Source organism: Cyprinodon tularosa, unplaced genomic scaffold (assembly GCF_016077235.1).
Source record: "Cyprinodon tularosa strain WSP-4 unplaced genomic scaffold, ASM1607723v1 ctg44, whole genome shotgun sequence".
Classification (NCBI taxonomy): domain Eukaryota; kingdom Metazoa; phylum Chordata; class Actinopteri; order Cyprinodontiformes; family Cyprinodontidae; genus Cyprinodon; species Cyprinodon tularosa.
The window spans coordinates 1,234,395-1,249,850 of record NW_024039163.1 but is presented as its reverse complement, the minus strand read 5'-3'; the positions used below and the strand labels follow the sequence as shown (position 1 = coordinate 1,249,850).

The window sequence follows — 15,456 nt, the reverse complement described above, 5'->3', positions numbered from 1 at the left end:
AGGCTTCAGATTCACCCCACTGTCTTTATTTCCTCACCTTACAAAATGATTTAGTGTTTAATGATATTTTTCTTTTAATTCATATCCTTTTGAGATAAATAATGAACATAATCTATCACTACTGTGTTTTGATTGTCATGCAACTTGTAAAGAGTTGTGTGTTAAGTGTGAAAGATAGAAACCAAAAGGTCTCTATTGAATTAACTAGGCCATTCAAACACAGGATTATTCTATATTTTAAACCTTTTCATAATTCCTCTTGCCATTTGTTTTGGTGTTGTTGTTCCGCTGGAAGAACAATTTCCATGCTGTTTTATCCATGCTCGCATAAGATATAACCAACTTTTCTATGAAGATGCTGCCAATAAACTGCCTTTTAGGAATGTGACACGTTCAGGATGAGGATGTTGCGTTCAGGTTGACATGAAGTGTTAGTTTTTTTTCTGCAAATACTGTCATGTGTGCTAACAAGCTTATTTAAGATTTCCCCTGTCCAGAGCACCTTCCTACATGTTTGCTTTTATGTTTGTTGTGTCGCCATAATGGCGTCTGGAAAACCAAGCAGGACTTTTTTAACTAATAGTTTTCTTTTAGCTACTCTCCACAAATATCAGATTAGGGAGGTGTGTTACCAACAATTAACAGAAACAGTTTCTCCTACCAAAAAAAAATATGACCTCTGTAGCTCCTCTTGGCTTATTTTCCGATTAAGGCTCTTTTTTTTCCTGCAGTCTGACAGTTTATGAGGTCATTCATGTGTTGGTGAGTTTGTTGTTATGCCATACATTTAAATTTCAAGATTATTTCATCATGTCATTTTCCTCCTATGCCCTAATTTTGGACTACCTTGTGTTGTTATCTCCCAAAAATTTAAAGAATTATGTAAAAATGGTAATTTGAAAGTTTTGGCAATACTAGGATTTAAAAAAAAAAGTTTTAAAAAGAGGCAAAATCTTACTTACTTGTCCTTTAATTTTTTTCTGATGATTAATCCAGAAAAGGATTACTAATCCTTAGCACTTGACCTGATTTCAAGGCCATCTGGTATTGTTCTGCAGCTCATAGGACAAGCAGTTAGAATGAGTTAAAAAAGAAAAGCGGTGGATGGAACAGCTGCTAAAACTTCACTTCTTTGCCTTAATCTGTCGATTAACAAAACAATAAAGATTATGTAATCCTTTAATCAGTCCAGTTATAACTCTCTTACGTTTTTCTCAGGTATACACTGTACTTTGCACTCACCCAGCACCTGCTACGGAGGTGAAGTTTGGGTGCATCTGCTATCTGTGTGTCAGCACACATCGTGCCTGTTTGTTCAGATGGTCGGGGCCTAGCCGCAGTGATGTCAACACCTGGAGAGCTGAGGCTGTTTAACTGTCTGACGCACCCAGCCCCCCCAACAAACACACATATAGTTTGGAATACAGATAAGTACCACAAAGCTCTCCATAGGCTGGAGTCACAAAGGCAGAGTGAGAGTAGCTCACCTCAGACTGTCCCAACTTTTTGCATCACTTTCCTATCAGGGAGGCCTCAGATTGGAGAGGAGATCGACAACAGATAAACGGGGGGCAAATGCTGGTGGAGACGGAGTGGTTTCACAGAATGGAGGGAAGGAAATGATGAGGCAGAAGAAAAGATGGCACTGACAGATAAAGAAAAGTGTGAGCTGTTCTGAGCTACTGCTATCTATGTCTTGGCCCTACATCTGATTGCAAGTGACAAGATGCTCATAGACAAGTACACTGATTAGATGAACTGGGGAGTGGGTCACTGAAAGTGGAACGTTGCCCTGCAGCCAGGAAGAGTAGAAAGGGGGGGAGAATATAGAGAAGTGAAGGAATAATGACCTTTTTTTGTTTACTTCTAGCATACGTTTTATTGCCTACTTATAGATTGTTCAGTAGTAGTTTGATTCCTCTGCTGCTGCTTCTGCCTCTCTCCTTACTGGGCCTGTTGGTTATTACAGTATGTGGTTTTTCTGCTCCATTTATTCCAGAACTATAAATGCACGCTGGCTGTTTGGTCCCCAGGGGTCACACATGCATATGTTTTCAGACGCATACAAAAAAAAAAAACAAGAAACGCCTAAATCCTGAGTCAGCTAATTGTTGGACAGCGTGCATGCATTACTTTATGTCTGTGTCTTCAGCTGCATGGTTGTTTGCTGAATTGTTAAGTGGACGTTATCCTTTTGAGTGTGCAGGAATCTCGGTATGTGTGTGCGATGGTTGTTTATGGGTTGTAAGGATGTGTTAAGTGTTTCTGTGCAAGCTGCAGAGTGACTGCAGCTACTAAAGCTATTTAGCAGCCCCTGGAGGAACCCCAGAGACTGCTGTGTTGACGCCACTCTGACTGCTATTACAGACAAGTTTAAGAGGCTGTAAAACATTTGGCTACTTTTCCTTACTCTCTCTCTCTGCCCTGTGTGTGTTGGGGAATTTGAAAAAGTCTGCCAGCTATTGTGGCAGCCACATGAGCCATTGTTGTGATTAGTATCAACTCCAGAAACACAAGTCTTAAAAGTTTAACTAGAGCATATTTTCATTGTGTGTGTGTGTCTGTTTGCAGGCTGATTACCGCTCTTTACATCAGGCAACTCTTCACAAACACAACTGAGGGTAATCAATTTAATGTCTAAGTGTTGACATAGACAGGAACACACACACACATTCAGACATGGTGGTGCTACTACCTCTTTTTTCCACACTAATGTACCCTACCTGCCTCCACGCACGCATATTCACTTTTTTTAATGAGCTGACTGGGCAGAGCAGGTCCTCCCCCTGCTGTCCTCCCCATCCCCTGGAGTCCAGCCTGTTTTCTTTTTTCTTATTTATTTATTTTTTGCATGAGGGAACAGCAGTAGAAGATGAGAAAGTGAGCGATGCAGAAAGAGAGGCGCTAAAGACACAGGCCCTGACATGTCCCGCATCGCTTACATCATGCCGAGCTGAATTCGATGGCGTAGGCGGGTGTGTTTGTGGATGCATAGAGCCACACCAGGATGCCATTTCCATTTTGGCAAAGATGAGGAAAGATTTGCTCATTTGTGGAGCTTCCAGGGTAAAGTTTAGCAACACCAGAGGTTTCGTTTTCTCTTGGATTATGGGTAAACAGTCCAGAGAAAATAGAGGATACAGCCAGCAATTGGTACATTAGCAATAATTCACATTCCTTGAATTTCATTTCATCACATATAAACAAAAAACTTCATTCCATCTTGTTGAGATTCTGTATAACTAAGTTTAAAGAGGGCTGAATAGAAATGCATGTTGCACACTTCAGATTTTTATTTGGAAACTTTTATTTTATTTTTGCACAGATTATATACTGTTTTGCAGTGGCCTGTCATATAAAATAATCCAAGCCAACTACTTTGTAGTTTTTGATTTAGTTTAAATGAGTTTCATGATTAGGTGCTAAAGTTTCATTTGAAAGGAGCAACCAAAACCAAACCCTTGATGCTTCCCTTCTGCTAAGCAGCTGTGCACCAGGAAACCAATGACACAGATACTGTAACTGTGAAAAAGACTTTTTCATTTTCAGATTTCATAGAAGCACCTGGATTCAGGACAAACTTCACAAGGTGCAAGTGCGTGTGTGAAAAGAATTTAGTCTAAACTTGCTAAAAATGTCATTTTTTTGTAAATAGATCAGTTTTACTTCCTTTACCTGCTAGTGGTTTAACGTTGTGGTTGACTGAAGAGCTTAAAGTTATGAGCTTTGGTCTCTTTACTGTTTAGATAACAAGACACATGGAGACTAATGGCCCATCTCTTATTTCCTGTGTTGATAACGTTTCAATTATTTTGACTTATAAGTTTTAACATGTATGACAGAGTCACATCATAGCCACCCTAACCAGAGGGAATTTCATCACTGCTAAGCTCATATAGTGGCTAGGTTAAATAATCATAGTAAGACAAGCAAGTATCAGTATGTATTTTTATCAGCTTTATAGAGTCTAGTCACTGATCAATCTTTCCCTTACTGAAGATGTGCATTTTTTTTGTGTGTATGTTGTAACTGTAACTATGTATCGGGGAAAAAGGTTCCAAATCATATATTTTAATCTCTGAAATGCATAAAAAGTCTTTAAAGTCCTAGAAAAGGCGTTATCGACTTTATATTGCAGAAAAAACACATTTATGCCAAATGTTGAATTCTGTGAATAAAAGGTCCTGGTGGAGCCCTTTTATCTCTAACATCAAACTTTAACTTTATCTTTAAGGCCTTGGTTTCTAAGTCTTGACTCCTTTGACCTTAAAATTGCAGTTTTTAAAAAAATAAATATGTAACCATGTCAAACAAAGTGTTTTCTTAGTATTTACTGCTCAATAGTGCATGCTTCTCTTACTTGGAGGTCTTATTTTTCCTTAGCCCCCAATTGTATCGTGTTGTTGTTGTTACCTTGTATTGCCACTGTTAGCAAAAACTATGAGAATAAACCTCAATTTTTCACATCAATATAATAACATTAAAGAAGACAAAAACAAAGTTAATGCTCTTTTTTTTAGAAATAGCTTCTGTGTATAATTGTGAAGAAGGGAAAGTTACATGTCTGCAGGTACTTTAGGAGTCTTCTTTGTAATTAAAGAACCACAACATTGATGTTTAATATAGTATAATATGCAGAACCATAGGAAGTCAGTTTAGGCAGTATAGATGTAAAGATATGTGTATAATCTTATAGCATGGGCTTTATGAGAATCTAGCCTGTCATTGGAAAATACAAATGTTTTACTTGTTTTTTATCCTTTTGGTACACCTTAATTAATGTAGATTGACCCTGAATTGGTTTATTTGCTGAATTGGTTTATTTTATCAGTTTTGAGCCACCCTTAAAAATGTTCTGGCTACGCAGCTATTGCGAGTTTAGAAATATTTTCATAAACAAACAAACAAAAAAAAGCTCCACCCTACATTTATCATCTTTTTATCCAACAAAAAACAAAATAATTGTTAATAAACATGAAACACTAAATTTGTTTCTTACTTATAAAACATACATTTGTCTTTATATCATAACTATTTCCTATTTAGATTCAAAAATCCTTTTGAGAACAGTTGAATTCTACAGTTTTTCTGTTTTTCTGTTTTAATTACGTGATGATGGAACCACACCGGTTTATGAAAAAACAAACAAAAACAGTTATTTTAAAGTGATTTTAGGAAAAAAAAAAAAGTCATAGGACCCATCATTTCAAAGAAGATTCCAGTAAACATCTTAATTTGCACTTAAGCGTTCACCTCCCTCCTCTCCGTCTCTCTCCTCCTGAGGGGGTCAGTGGTCAGAGGTGAGGGGTGAAAGGTTTCTGTAAACCCCCTATATGCCCACCCCAGACCTAAGTGCCCCCCCTCTGGAGTCCCAAAGCAGATAGCTGACTAAAACATAGAGACAGAGTGATAGATGGAGGGTTAAAACTGCCACACACACACAGCTCAGATCACACACCCTCCGTCTCCGTCATCACCCCCAACCTCCACCTCTTCCTCCTATTTAGCCACCCCCCCTGCAAAAAAAACCACCATCAGTGCTGGCGCCACTCTTCCCCCTCTTGAAGTGAGAGTCAAAGGCTGAAAGAAGGAGGAAAGAAAGCATAAACATCACTTTGAGAGCAGAAAATGGAAAGATAGGTGAAGTGTCAGAAAAGCATGGAGTTTGAGGTTGGATGGAGTGGATGGGGTGAGAGATTGAGTGGGAGGGAGGGCAGGAGGAGGAGGAGGAGGAGAGGTTAGATAGAAAAGAGGTCACGTGACCACGTAGCAGCTGCAAGGCTGAGAAGGGGGGGAGAGTAAAAGAGTCTCACACAGGAGCAGAAAGACGACAAGCAGGAGGAGATCAGTGAGCGGCAGGCAGTGGTGAGTGTTTGCATGTCTGAATTATGTGCATGTGCACACTTTTAGTGCAAGTGCTGGGGGGGGGAATGACTGGAACATCAGAGGGAGCAGTCTCTGAGGAAAAGGCTGTTTTAAATAGGAGCAGGATGGAGATCATGAGCGCTGGCTTTTGTTAAACAAGCTGAAGTATGCTGAGATAAACACGAAAGAAGAGGAGAGGAGACAAAGGAGGAAAAGAGTGAGAGTGTGGGGAGAAGAGAAGAGGAGGGAGGGAGAAGGAGTCGATAGAAAGTGTCTTATCATCTCTCCCTTGACTGCTGGGCTCAGCAGAGACAGAGATGCACACACACACACACACACTCAGCTTATCAGGATCTGAGCTTTCACTCTCTTTGCCTCTTCCTCTTTTCTTTTTAACATGTCATTACCCTTAGAGGAGACACATAGATTACAGAGTGAGATCATTTAAGTTAAGTGACATGAAAGCATACATCACTAACAAAGTATTTCCAGATTAATTAGCTAAAATCTCTGGTTTCGTCTCCGCTTTATGTCCTCGGTGCTCAGGCATTCAGCTCTTCCTCCATTTATTTGTTTTCTGTGGATCATTTGCTCTGCGTGTCAAAAGGTAGAGACCAGGATGCATCCAGGCGTCAGGAAATATGAAGGTCTCTGATACTCTGAGGCCCTGACACCTGCCTGTCCTCCAGGCTCACCAACATTGTCAGTGGAATGGAGCAGAGCACTCAATAATCATGTTCAGTGTGCTCATATGAATATTTCATGAGTGCGTTTGCTGCTTTTGCTCTTTGTTTGTTCATCTTGTGTTTTTTTTTTTTTTGTGTGTGTGTGTGTGTGTGTGTGTGTGTGTGTGTGTGTGTGTGTCCTTTAAAGGTGTTTGTGTGTTTGTAATGAGGTCATGGTGGAAGCCGGCAGAGGGGCGGTGTTGATGGTATTACTGGGGGGGTTCCAGCTGTAATTAACATGAGTGGGTCAGTGTGGGTATAGATGAAGAAGACAAGGTTTGCTCCAGCCATGTTGGCCCCTCACCGCCCCCCACTGTCCACTTGATTGATGTCATATTAGTTATGATTTTATGTCTGCGGAGGTGCGTCTGTGTGTCAGGGTGTAAAAACAGATCCCTTCATAATAAGGCGTGCGTGTGTAGGTTCCTAAGATGTGTCGGCTGGCTCCCTTGAGGAAATGGACATGTGTGCGCTCATGTGTGTGATTTGCTATTAGGGTCAGCGCTCTATTTGACACAGCTCTACTCTCTCCACTCTATCTATACTGGAGCTGCACTCATGACCAGACATTGAAACACAAACTCCTACATATTTGTCACCTTCACTTTAGTCATTTAGTTTGTTTTTCTGATTAAAAAAAGATTTTCTTTTTATAACAAAGATCCTAGGAATCTAGTCCCAAGCTGACAGAGGGATCCTGTGTCTTTGCTGACTACAGTTTTCTGTGGTTCACAATGTATTAAAGCTCCTTCTCTTTTTTTTCCCCTCAGGTATGAACCATGAGTCCAATAAATCACCATCATTAGGAATGATCTCCACAGCAACTCGCACCACAGCCACAGTCAGTCCCCTCAGTCCTCTAACCAATGGGAACACTGCCGTCCAGTCTGCAAACTCCGGATTTGCTGCCGCTCTACGTAAACTGGCCAAGCAGGCCGAAGATCCTAGAGGTAAGAGGTTTTCTGGTTACCTTAATAAAACAGAGATGGGCCAGAAGTGTAAGGACCACAGGTTGAGTTTGATTCTGGCAGTTAAGCTTGAATGAAGTTGCACTAATTTTATATGCATGGTTTAACTTGGCTAATTTGCCTATTTAAGAACTATAGAAAAATAAACTAACAGGATTCAGAATGTGTTATTATATTAAGTTAGTTATTAGATCAGAAACTGTGTAAATATTTTTACTATATGTGTTTTTAAAATATTTCAATATATAAAGACAAAATAATAATAATAATAATAATAATAATAAGTTTAGATTTCATAGCCTTTAGCATTCTATATTTCAGTTTAAGTATAAAGACCCAATTTGGTATAACACATCCAGCCTTCCTGTTATTCACTGAAAGTCTCGCTCTCTCTCCTGCTCTTTTAGACTGGATTAACCACCAATATTCTCAAAATATCATAGTTAATACTTTATTTTACATAACTTTCTAAACATTTAGTTCTTTCTATGACTTTGTTTTGAATTTCCTTAATGACATGATCAAGTTGTTGAGTTTGGTGATAATGTCTGATAATGTCAATTACTTTATCGCTTGTGTTTCTGTGCTCACTTAGTTCACTCATGTCCTAATGAAGGTGTTGAATAAGAACTGACCTACTCTGACCTCTCTCTTTCTGTCTTTTCCTTCATTGCTTTCCATTAATCTCCTAATTATGACAATCTAATTACAGTCAATTATAGGAAGTCATTGCTGTACTTCCTCTCCCTCCTCCATCTCCCTCCCCCTCTGTCCATGGTGTTACAGGAACAGAGTAATGCTAGTTACTGTTACACTCTCTCTTTATCATATTTAACACCTCCCTTCACAACATTACACCCCAGCCTTTTTCAAGAAATTCCTGTCATCTTTTACGTCTTTTCTTCCTTCCCACTTCTCCTTCATGTTGGACCCACGTGTCATCTCACTCATAAAGATTAATTCAGTTTTATTCTGAAATGATTTGATTTTCTCCTTGCCTCCCAGTCTCTGCCCTCAGCGGTGAATCGTCTCCGGTGCCTTCACCAGGCGCCAGCCACCCCTCGCCGGTTGCTACCCCTAAGCGGGGCTCATTAGGGCCCCTCTTGGGTCAAAGCAGGGGCCACAGTGTGCCAACCAACCCTCCCGTAGTCACCATTGCCCCCACAAAGACCAGCAACGGCCAGTGGAGGGCAGACGGCCGACAGGTAGGAAATGTCGTTGCTCGAATACGTGTTGTTATAGACGAGTCGGAGATGAAACATCTGTTTTTATCTGCAGTATGTTTTTTTTTTCTTCTCTGAGAACAGATGAATGGTCTGCCTCTATGTGTCATTTTACCCTCCATTAAAGAAACTGTCCGAGCGCCTGTCAACATGCAGCTGTCAAAAACAGCCATCCTGCCACTTCCTTCTTCATTCATCCCTTCTCATCTCACTTTTTCATTTTGATGCCTTCCTTCCTCGCCGCCACCCCAGACCACCATCTCCTCTCGTTAATCAGTCAGTGTCTTCTTCAGGAACACACGAGGGCTTTGTAAGGAAACATAGAACGCTGCAGAGCCCAGGACCTATTGTCCTCTGCTTCCTGCAGGGTATGTGTGTGAATGATGTGTGTGTGTGTGTGTGTGTGTGTGTGTGTGTGTGTGTGTGTGTGTGTGTGTGTGTGTGTGTGTGTGTGTGTGTGTGTGTGTGTGTGTGTGTGAGGAGGGTGTGCTCCTATGTGTACTTGACCCTTCACCACAAAAGGCTCAGGGCATTAGGAGGGATCTGTCTGTGTGTGTGAGTGTATTTTAGCAGGGGCAGGGAACCAGGCCCCCTCGCACAATGCAGAGGTCAGCCCCCACAGTAGCCACTTCCCCCTTGGATCAGAGCGGCCTTTTTCCCCCTTTCACAAAGAGCACTCTGTGGCCCTGCCTGCCTGGGGCTCGCTTTCAGAATTTCAGAGAAAAGGAGGGAGGGAGGCAGCAAAAAAAAAAAAAAAAAAAGAGCTTGAGGTTGAAAAAGAAGGGGAGGGCAAGGAGAACGAGTAATGTTGCTGCACACATGCAAAACAATGTAAAGAATCAGACTGCATTTGTGTTCTTGCTGCATTTACCAGCTGATCAGAGGTCAGGGAAAACTTGGGTTGCTGTCTAGATTAGCTCATCTCTGTTTGTCCTGTTGCATATATACAACCCTCTCAAGGTGTGACATTTAATCCACTTAGGTCTCCCAGGTTGTGCACAGAATGTCACCTTCTGAGAATGATTTTATGCATTTAAAGAGTTTTGGTGTGGTGTGCAAACAGACTTGTTTTTTGTAGATATCTTGATAGCTTAAATAGTTTCATTATTAGCAAAGCCTAGCCATGCCAACTTCATTTATAAAGCTCCTACAAAAATGACCCAAGTGCTTAAAACAAGAATGATTTATCAAAAATCGATAAGATGATTAAAGATAGAGTTTAAATTTAAGTAAAACAATGAAGATATTTGATATAGACAGGAGAAAATTTCAAAATAATCTATAAATTCATACCATAAGAGCACAGGTGGATCTTAGGAGCCGTAATTAATCATGTGAATCTGTTATTTAAATGACTTTTTATTTCTTGTGCATGGCTATTATTTGTTTGATTTCTCAGTGCATTTTTGTGGTTGAATAGCTTTGAATAATTTTCTTAGACGAGGTGTGAAAAATGTCTTCTCCTTTTAAAGAACAGTAGAAGTTTTCTTACTCAAAGATTAATGTGAAGATATTATGCGTCGCCTCCGGTCATGTTTCTCTCTGACTGACTGGCTGGGACCATGAACAGCTCTAATACTCCTAAGAGTGGCAGACACCTTTTCTGGCTGGGAATCTAATAACTCATCAGGGAGCACGAAATTTCAACCCAAACAAGCCAACTGTATCACTTGGATTGATCATCTGGGCAAAAGTGAGACTGTTTTGGGAAAACTGGTGTGTCATTCTTGTCAATATCACCTGCCTGCCTGCCTGCAAATTTCCTTTTTTTATGCCTTTTTTGTCACTGAGAGTCCCTCTCTGCCATGACTTTCCTTTCATGGCTGAGTACACTAACAACTGACCCAGAGTGATCTGGACACCCTTGGGTTTCTGGATGGCTGGAATGAAAGCAAGCGAGGCGTAATTGACATGTTAGGATGCTTGGAAGGAAAATCCCATTGTATTGCCTGCTGTGCCAGCAGACTTGAATAAGTGTCGGAGCAGCGACCTTAAGGACTCTTAAACTATCCTCCCCTTTATTTTAACTCATCAGAAGGTTTATTTGAAAGTTTGAACAGGTCTTCAAAAGCTTAACTTAACTGGTTGAGTTGTGATGTCTGGAAATGTATTTCTTACATTGCTTGTCAGTAGAAATGCTTTCATAAATATCTGATTCTATTAATAACTCATAGTTTCACAATCTTTAGCTGACGCTCACATTCAATCTGATCTGAAAATAGATTGTAACACTAAGAAACATACAGAAAACTACTATTGAAAGAGATGTAGGAATTGCTTCAGAAATGACTCAATCTAGTCAGACTCAGATTGATAAATTAAACCACGTACTTGTTTAACATCTCAGATTGACAGATTGAATAATCAAACAGTAGTATATTTTCGCTCTTCTTTCTATGCCACTTCTTAACATGATCCAGTGGAGATTGCAGGTGGATGTTTTGTGAGAGATGGTTTGAATCTGCTTTTCATGAATGATGTATCCAAAACTAGTCAAATATATTCAAAGCAGAGGTATTTCACTGCAAATCATGTGTCGTCGGAAACACAGGTAGCAGATGAGGCACTGTGCAGAGAGGTCATTTGCTTGTGGTTTGGCCATGGACCGCCCTCTAAGCTATGGGGCTTGGCGCTGCCTTGGTAACAAGGTATGATACGTTAGAAGACACATTTGTCTCACACTCATTCACGTGCTTAAAGTTCCCAGACTATTTTACCTTTTTTGTGCCTGAAACATCAGTGTACTTAAAGACCTTTGTTGCTAAAAAAAAAAAAAACCCAAATGATTGGGAGTGTGTCATATCTGTTCATCTAGATAACGTTCCCAGTACGCAATTATAGAACTGTAAAATTCCTGAACCTGGTACGCAGAGTCCAGTATTTTTCTGTTAGATATTTGAATGTTTTCAAACCACAGTTAGATACAAACGTATTTATACTCCTCGAGCCATGTGCTTGAACGCAACACTCTCAGTGGGTAAGCATGGCAGAGGCGGCTTCATGCTCTGGGGACACTTTTTGTCAGAATATAAAAACTGTTGGTCAGAGCTGATGCAAGGCGGGAAAAGAACAAACAGTCAGAGGCCGCTAAGACCCTAAGACTGGAGGGGAGGTGTTACCTTTGACAACAATGTAAACAAACAATGTGAGCTACAATGGCCTGTTTGTAGATTTGAGGTCCTAGTCAAAGTTCTGATCTAAATCCAGCTGAGACTTTTAAATTGCTCATCACTTACGTTTTCACCCCAATCTGAATGAGCTTTAGCTATCATAGAAAAGGCAAGCTCCAGATCCCTGGTAGAAATATCCAGTAAACCATAAACATCTAGGAATGCAAAGGCAAAATGAGAAATGTGAAAAATTAAAAGGAGGAAGAATACTTGTGCAAGATATAGTCCCCCTTTACTGATTGTCTCAGGGTCTTTCATCATAAGCATGATGGTAAGAAACATTTTGACCATTGTTGCCTGTGTTTTTAAACTTAAACAGAAAAAGGTAGTGAAGGGAATTAGATAACTTTAATAAAAAAATGCATAAGATAAGCAATGGAAGTGAATTTCGAGCACACTGATCCCACAAAGCTAAGTGGATAATGGCAGGAAAACAAATGAAACTAACTTTTGGAATGAATGCACATAACAGCGACAGACTGGTTATGGTAAAAGATAATAGCAGCAGTTATGCATAATCTGGAAACTGACCAAGAAAGGAATAAAAGTAAATGGATATATTAAAAAAAAGTGATTAAAACCAAATCCTAAAACTGGTGTCTACATCATAAGAGCGAGGAACTTTGGGAGGCAGAGGAATGAAAGATGGAGAGGTTGAGCAGATATTAGGATTATCTTTCCACTTTGATTTTGACCCGTTGTGACATATCAGACCCACTTCTTGGCTCCGCTGAGCCCTCTGGGTGCAGCTGGGAGGTTTTTAACTCGGCAGCTCTAACTCATTTCTTGTCCCTCTTTTCTGCTCACTTTAGATCTCTCACAAACACACACACTTCTCATGAATATACACAATAATCCCATCTCTCACACTTCCTCTGTGTCCTTGTCAGGTTGAGTCAAGTGTTCAGGGACTAAGTCGGGAGCGGGTGGGAGCCGAGAGCGCCCAGTTGCAGCAGGATAAGAGGACACCGCCTGTACCCCCACCACATTCACTAGCTCAGTCCTTTGGTCGCACTCACAGCAGTATCATGCAGGACCCTCGCTTGCAAAGCATAAGGTAAGCGTATCCCATACATATAGCTCAAGGTATGTTAATTTTCCTAGTGCACACAATAAAAGCTTGCTCTGCAGTTTGCCAGGGCAGATGCATGCCGTGGTTCCCTCGGGTGGTGTTCCAGAGGAATACCTGAGAGCCCTCCGGCCCTTCGCTACCTCCGATGATCTCAGACTCACCTCTCTGCCCCTGAGTCTTGACCCTGCTGCAGCTGCCCATGCAGCCGCTGCTGCTGCTTACTATCACCCTGCCTACATGCACCACCCTTTATCTTTACAAAGGTAACTATAAACTTTGACAGTTGAAGATAAAGATACATCAAGCATAAAGTGACACCAGAGTGACACTCTGTCCCATTTACAGTTTACCAAGACAGGTGTTGCTTTGGTTAAGGTTGAAGCAAACGGAAACTTTTAGGATGACTTTTAAAATGTGAAGGGGGGGCAGCAAAATTATTTACTAAAGAACGGGCACGGAGTCTAGAGATTTGTTTTCTTCTAAAAAACCCAAACCTTAGCTTCCAGATGTTCAACTCTCATGAACTGATTTATTTACATTAACAAAAACTAACATGATTCATATTTAGTTTTTTAATGAGTGAAAATAATCAGAGGATGTTTCAAATTTTAATCTCTGATTATTAAAAACTACTGAAACAAAGAGATTTTTAAAGCTTCCTGCAGCACTGCGTTACAAACAGATCTGGTTTTATGTTGGGGACCACCACCCAGGCTCAGTTTTCTGTCTAAAATGGGTTGCTTGGAAACATAGTAAAAGTTTTAAAAGTATAAAGACTCTCATTATAAAGAAAGTAAAGGACTTGAGGAATCCAGCGATCTTCAGTGAACACAGTTCTGTTTCATGAACTGTTCTATTCCCTAGAGGAAGATCTAAATCTTAAACTGTGTTTAGCTAAATGAGAATGTATTTCTGCCATTAATGCAGGTAAAAACTAGTGTCTGAGATGCTATATGGTACAATAATGTTGTTTTGTTTATCTCAGCAGGATGGAGGAGTCCCTTTGTCTCTCTGCACTGCGATCGCAGTTCTACTCTGTGCCTGCAGGAGGCGCCTTCTCTCCCCTTCACCCCTCAGCCCTGCAGTTGCACCTACCTGGAGGCCGCTACCCAGGAGAAATTAACCACTCAGCTTTCTCTGAGAGGTGACACATTTTCTTTCTTTCTTTCTTTCTTTCTTTCTTTCTTTCTTTCTTTCTTTCTTTCTTTCTTTCTTTCTTTCTTTCTTTCTTTCTTTCTTTCTTTCTTTCTTTCTTTCTTTCTTTCTTTCTTTCTTTCTTTCTTTCTTTCTTTCTTGCTCTGTCTTCAGGGCTCTGTAATTTCTCTCTGCAGAGTAAGCACAGGTTGGTGAGTGTGTGTATGATTATTTTTAGTACACACCCTACAGTCCCTCCTATATCTCTCTTACACACACACACACATACACACGTGGCTCGTACTCCTATACAAACGCAGCCGTGCATGCTTTAAATCCCGCAATTACACACAGAAGTATTTTTTATTCCCTCTGCATCATTTTCACTGCGAGCTTTGAGCTAATTTTCTAGTTTGACATTGTTTCCCTGCAGCATCATCTACAGGGGGAATGTTTGTGTTTGGAATGGATGGTATTTGTAGACTGGCTCTGTAATGACTCTAGCATATTTTGAAGGTTTCTTAGCCTGCTATTGATAGTTGCTGAATACATTCTCTTGTGTGTTTTTTTTTTTTTTTTGTCATATTCCTGTGGATACCTATTAAGCGTTCATCTGCTGCTGCTCAGTCATGCTGGGCATGGATTATTTTCCTTGTGGTAAATGGAAAGCGTGCACATCCGTGTGAGTTTCAGCGGATGCTTTGCCACAAATGTTTGTACGAGGTTCAGCAGTGTGGGGTTTATATCAGCTTCATGTTGGGTGTTGCATCTCTCACCTTCTCATCTTGTGTGTGTGTGTGTGTGTCATTGTCAACCTACCTCCCTCACAGGCTACAGATGGAGAACGAGCTTCGCCAGCGTGAAAGAGAGCATGAGCGAGAACGAGAAAAAGAGAGGGAGCGAGAGGCCGGCCTGGAGAGAGAGAGGGAAGAGGAGCGAGAGAGGGAGCTGGACAGACAGAAGGAGAGGCAGAGGGACAGACAGCAGCAGATGGTCCGGGCAGCCGAGAGTCACTACCTGGCTGAACTGCAGGCTCGGAGGGCAGCACCGCCAGAGGACAGAGCCAGACCTGGAGAGAAGCTGACTCCTAACAGACTGGGTACATAACACACCAGCACACACCAAATAACTTGGTGTTACATAAATAATTGTATGGGATCTTACAGAATATAGTGGGTGGTATGAAAATAAAATATAATAGTTTTGGTCATGCAGACTGGGAAGAGATAAGAACAGGGACATTCATTCTGTGCATTCCCATAGTGGGAATTTTTTTGTTTTGTTGTTTTATTCCATCAT

At 40.8% G+C, this 15,456-nt stretch overlaps 1 protein-coding gene across 4 annotated transcripts in view; it reads left to right on the top strand.

The window, feature by feature from the left end:
- The window catches only part of LOC119793038 (genetic suppressor element 1-like), a 44,893-nt gene that overhangs the window by 20,635 nt on the left and 8,802 nt on the right, over positions 1-15,456 (top strand). For 2 of the 4 annotated variants that reach the window (XM_038299980.1, XM_038299983.1), the window contains exons 2-7: positions 7,361-7,540; positions 8,564-8,763; positions 12,842-13,008; positions 13,083-13,286; positions 14,009-14,167; positions 14,988-15,256. In XM_038299980.1, the coding sequence (XP_038155908.1) occupies positions 7,361-7,540; positions 8,564-8,763; positions 12,842-13,008; positions 13,083-13,286; positions 14,009-14,167; positions 14,988-15,256 (1,179 nt within the window). Of the gene's footprint in view, positions 1-5,718; positions 5,866-7,360; positions 7,541-8,563; positions 8,764-12,841; positions 13,009-13,082; positions 13,287-14,008; positions 14,168-14,987; positions 15,257-15,456 lie in introns of those variants that run through there. The other 2 variants (XM_038299982.1, XM_038299981.1) reach the window with 2 other exon arrangements.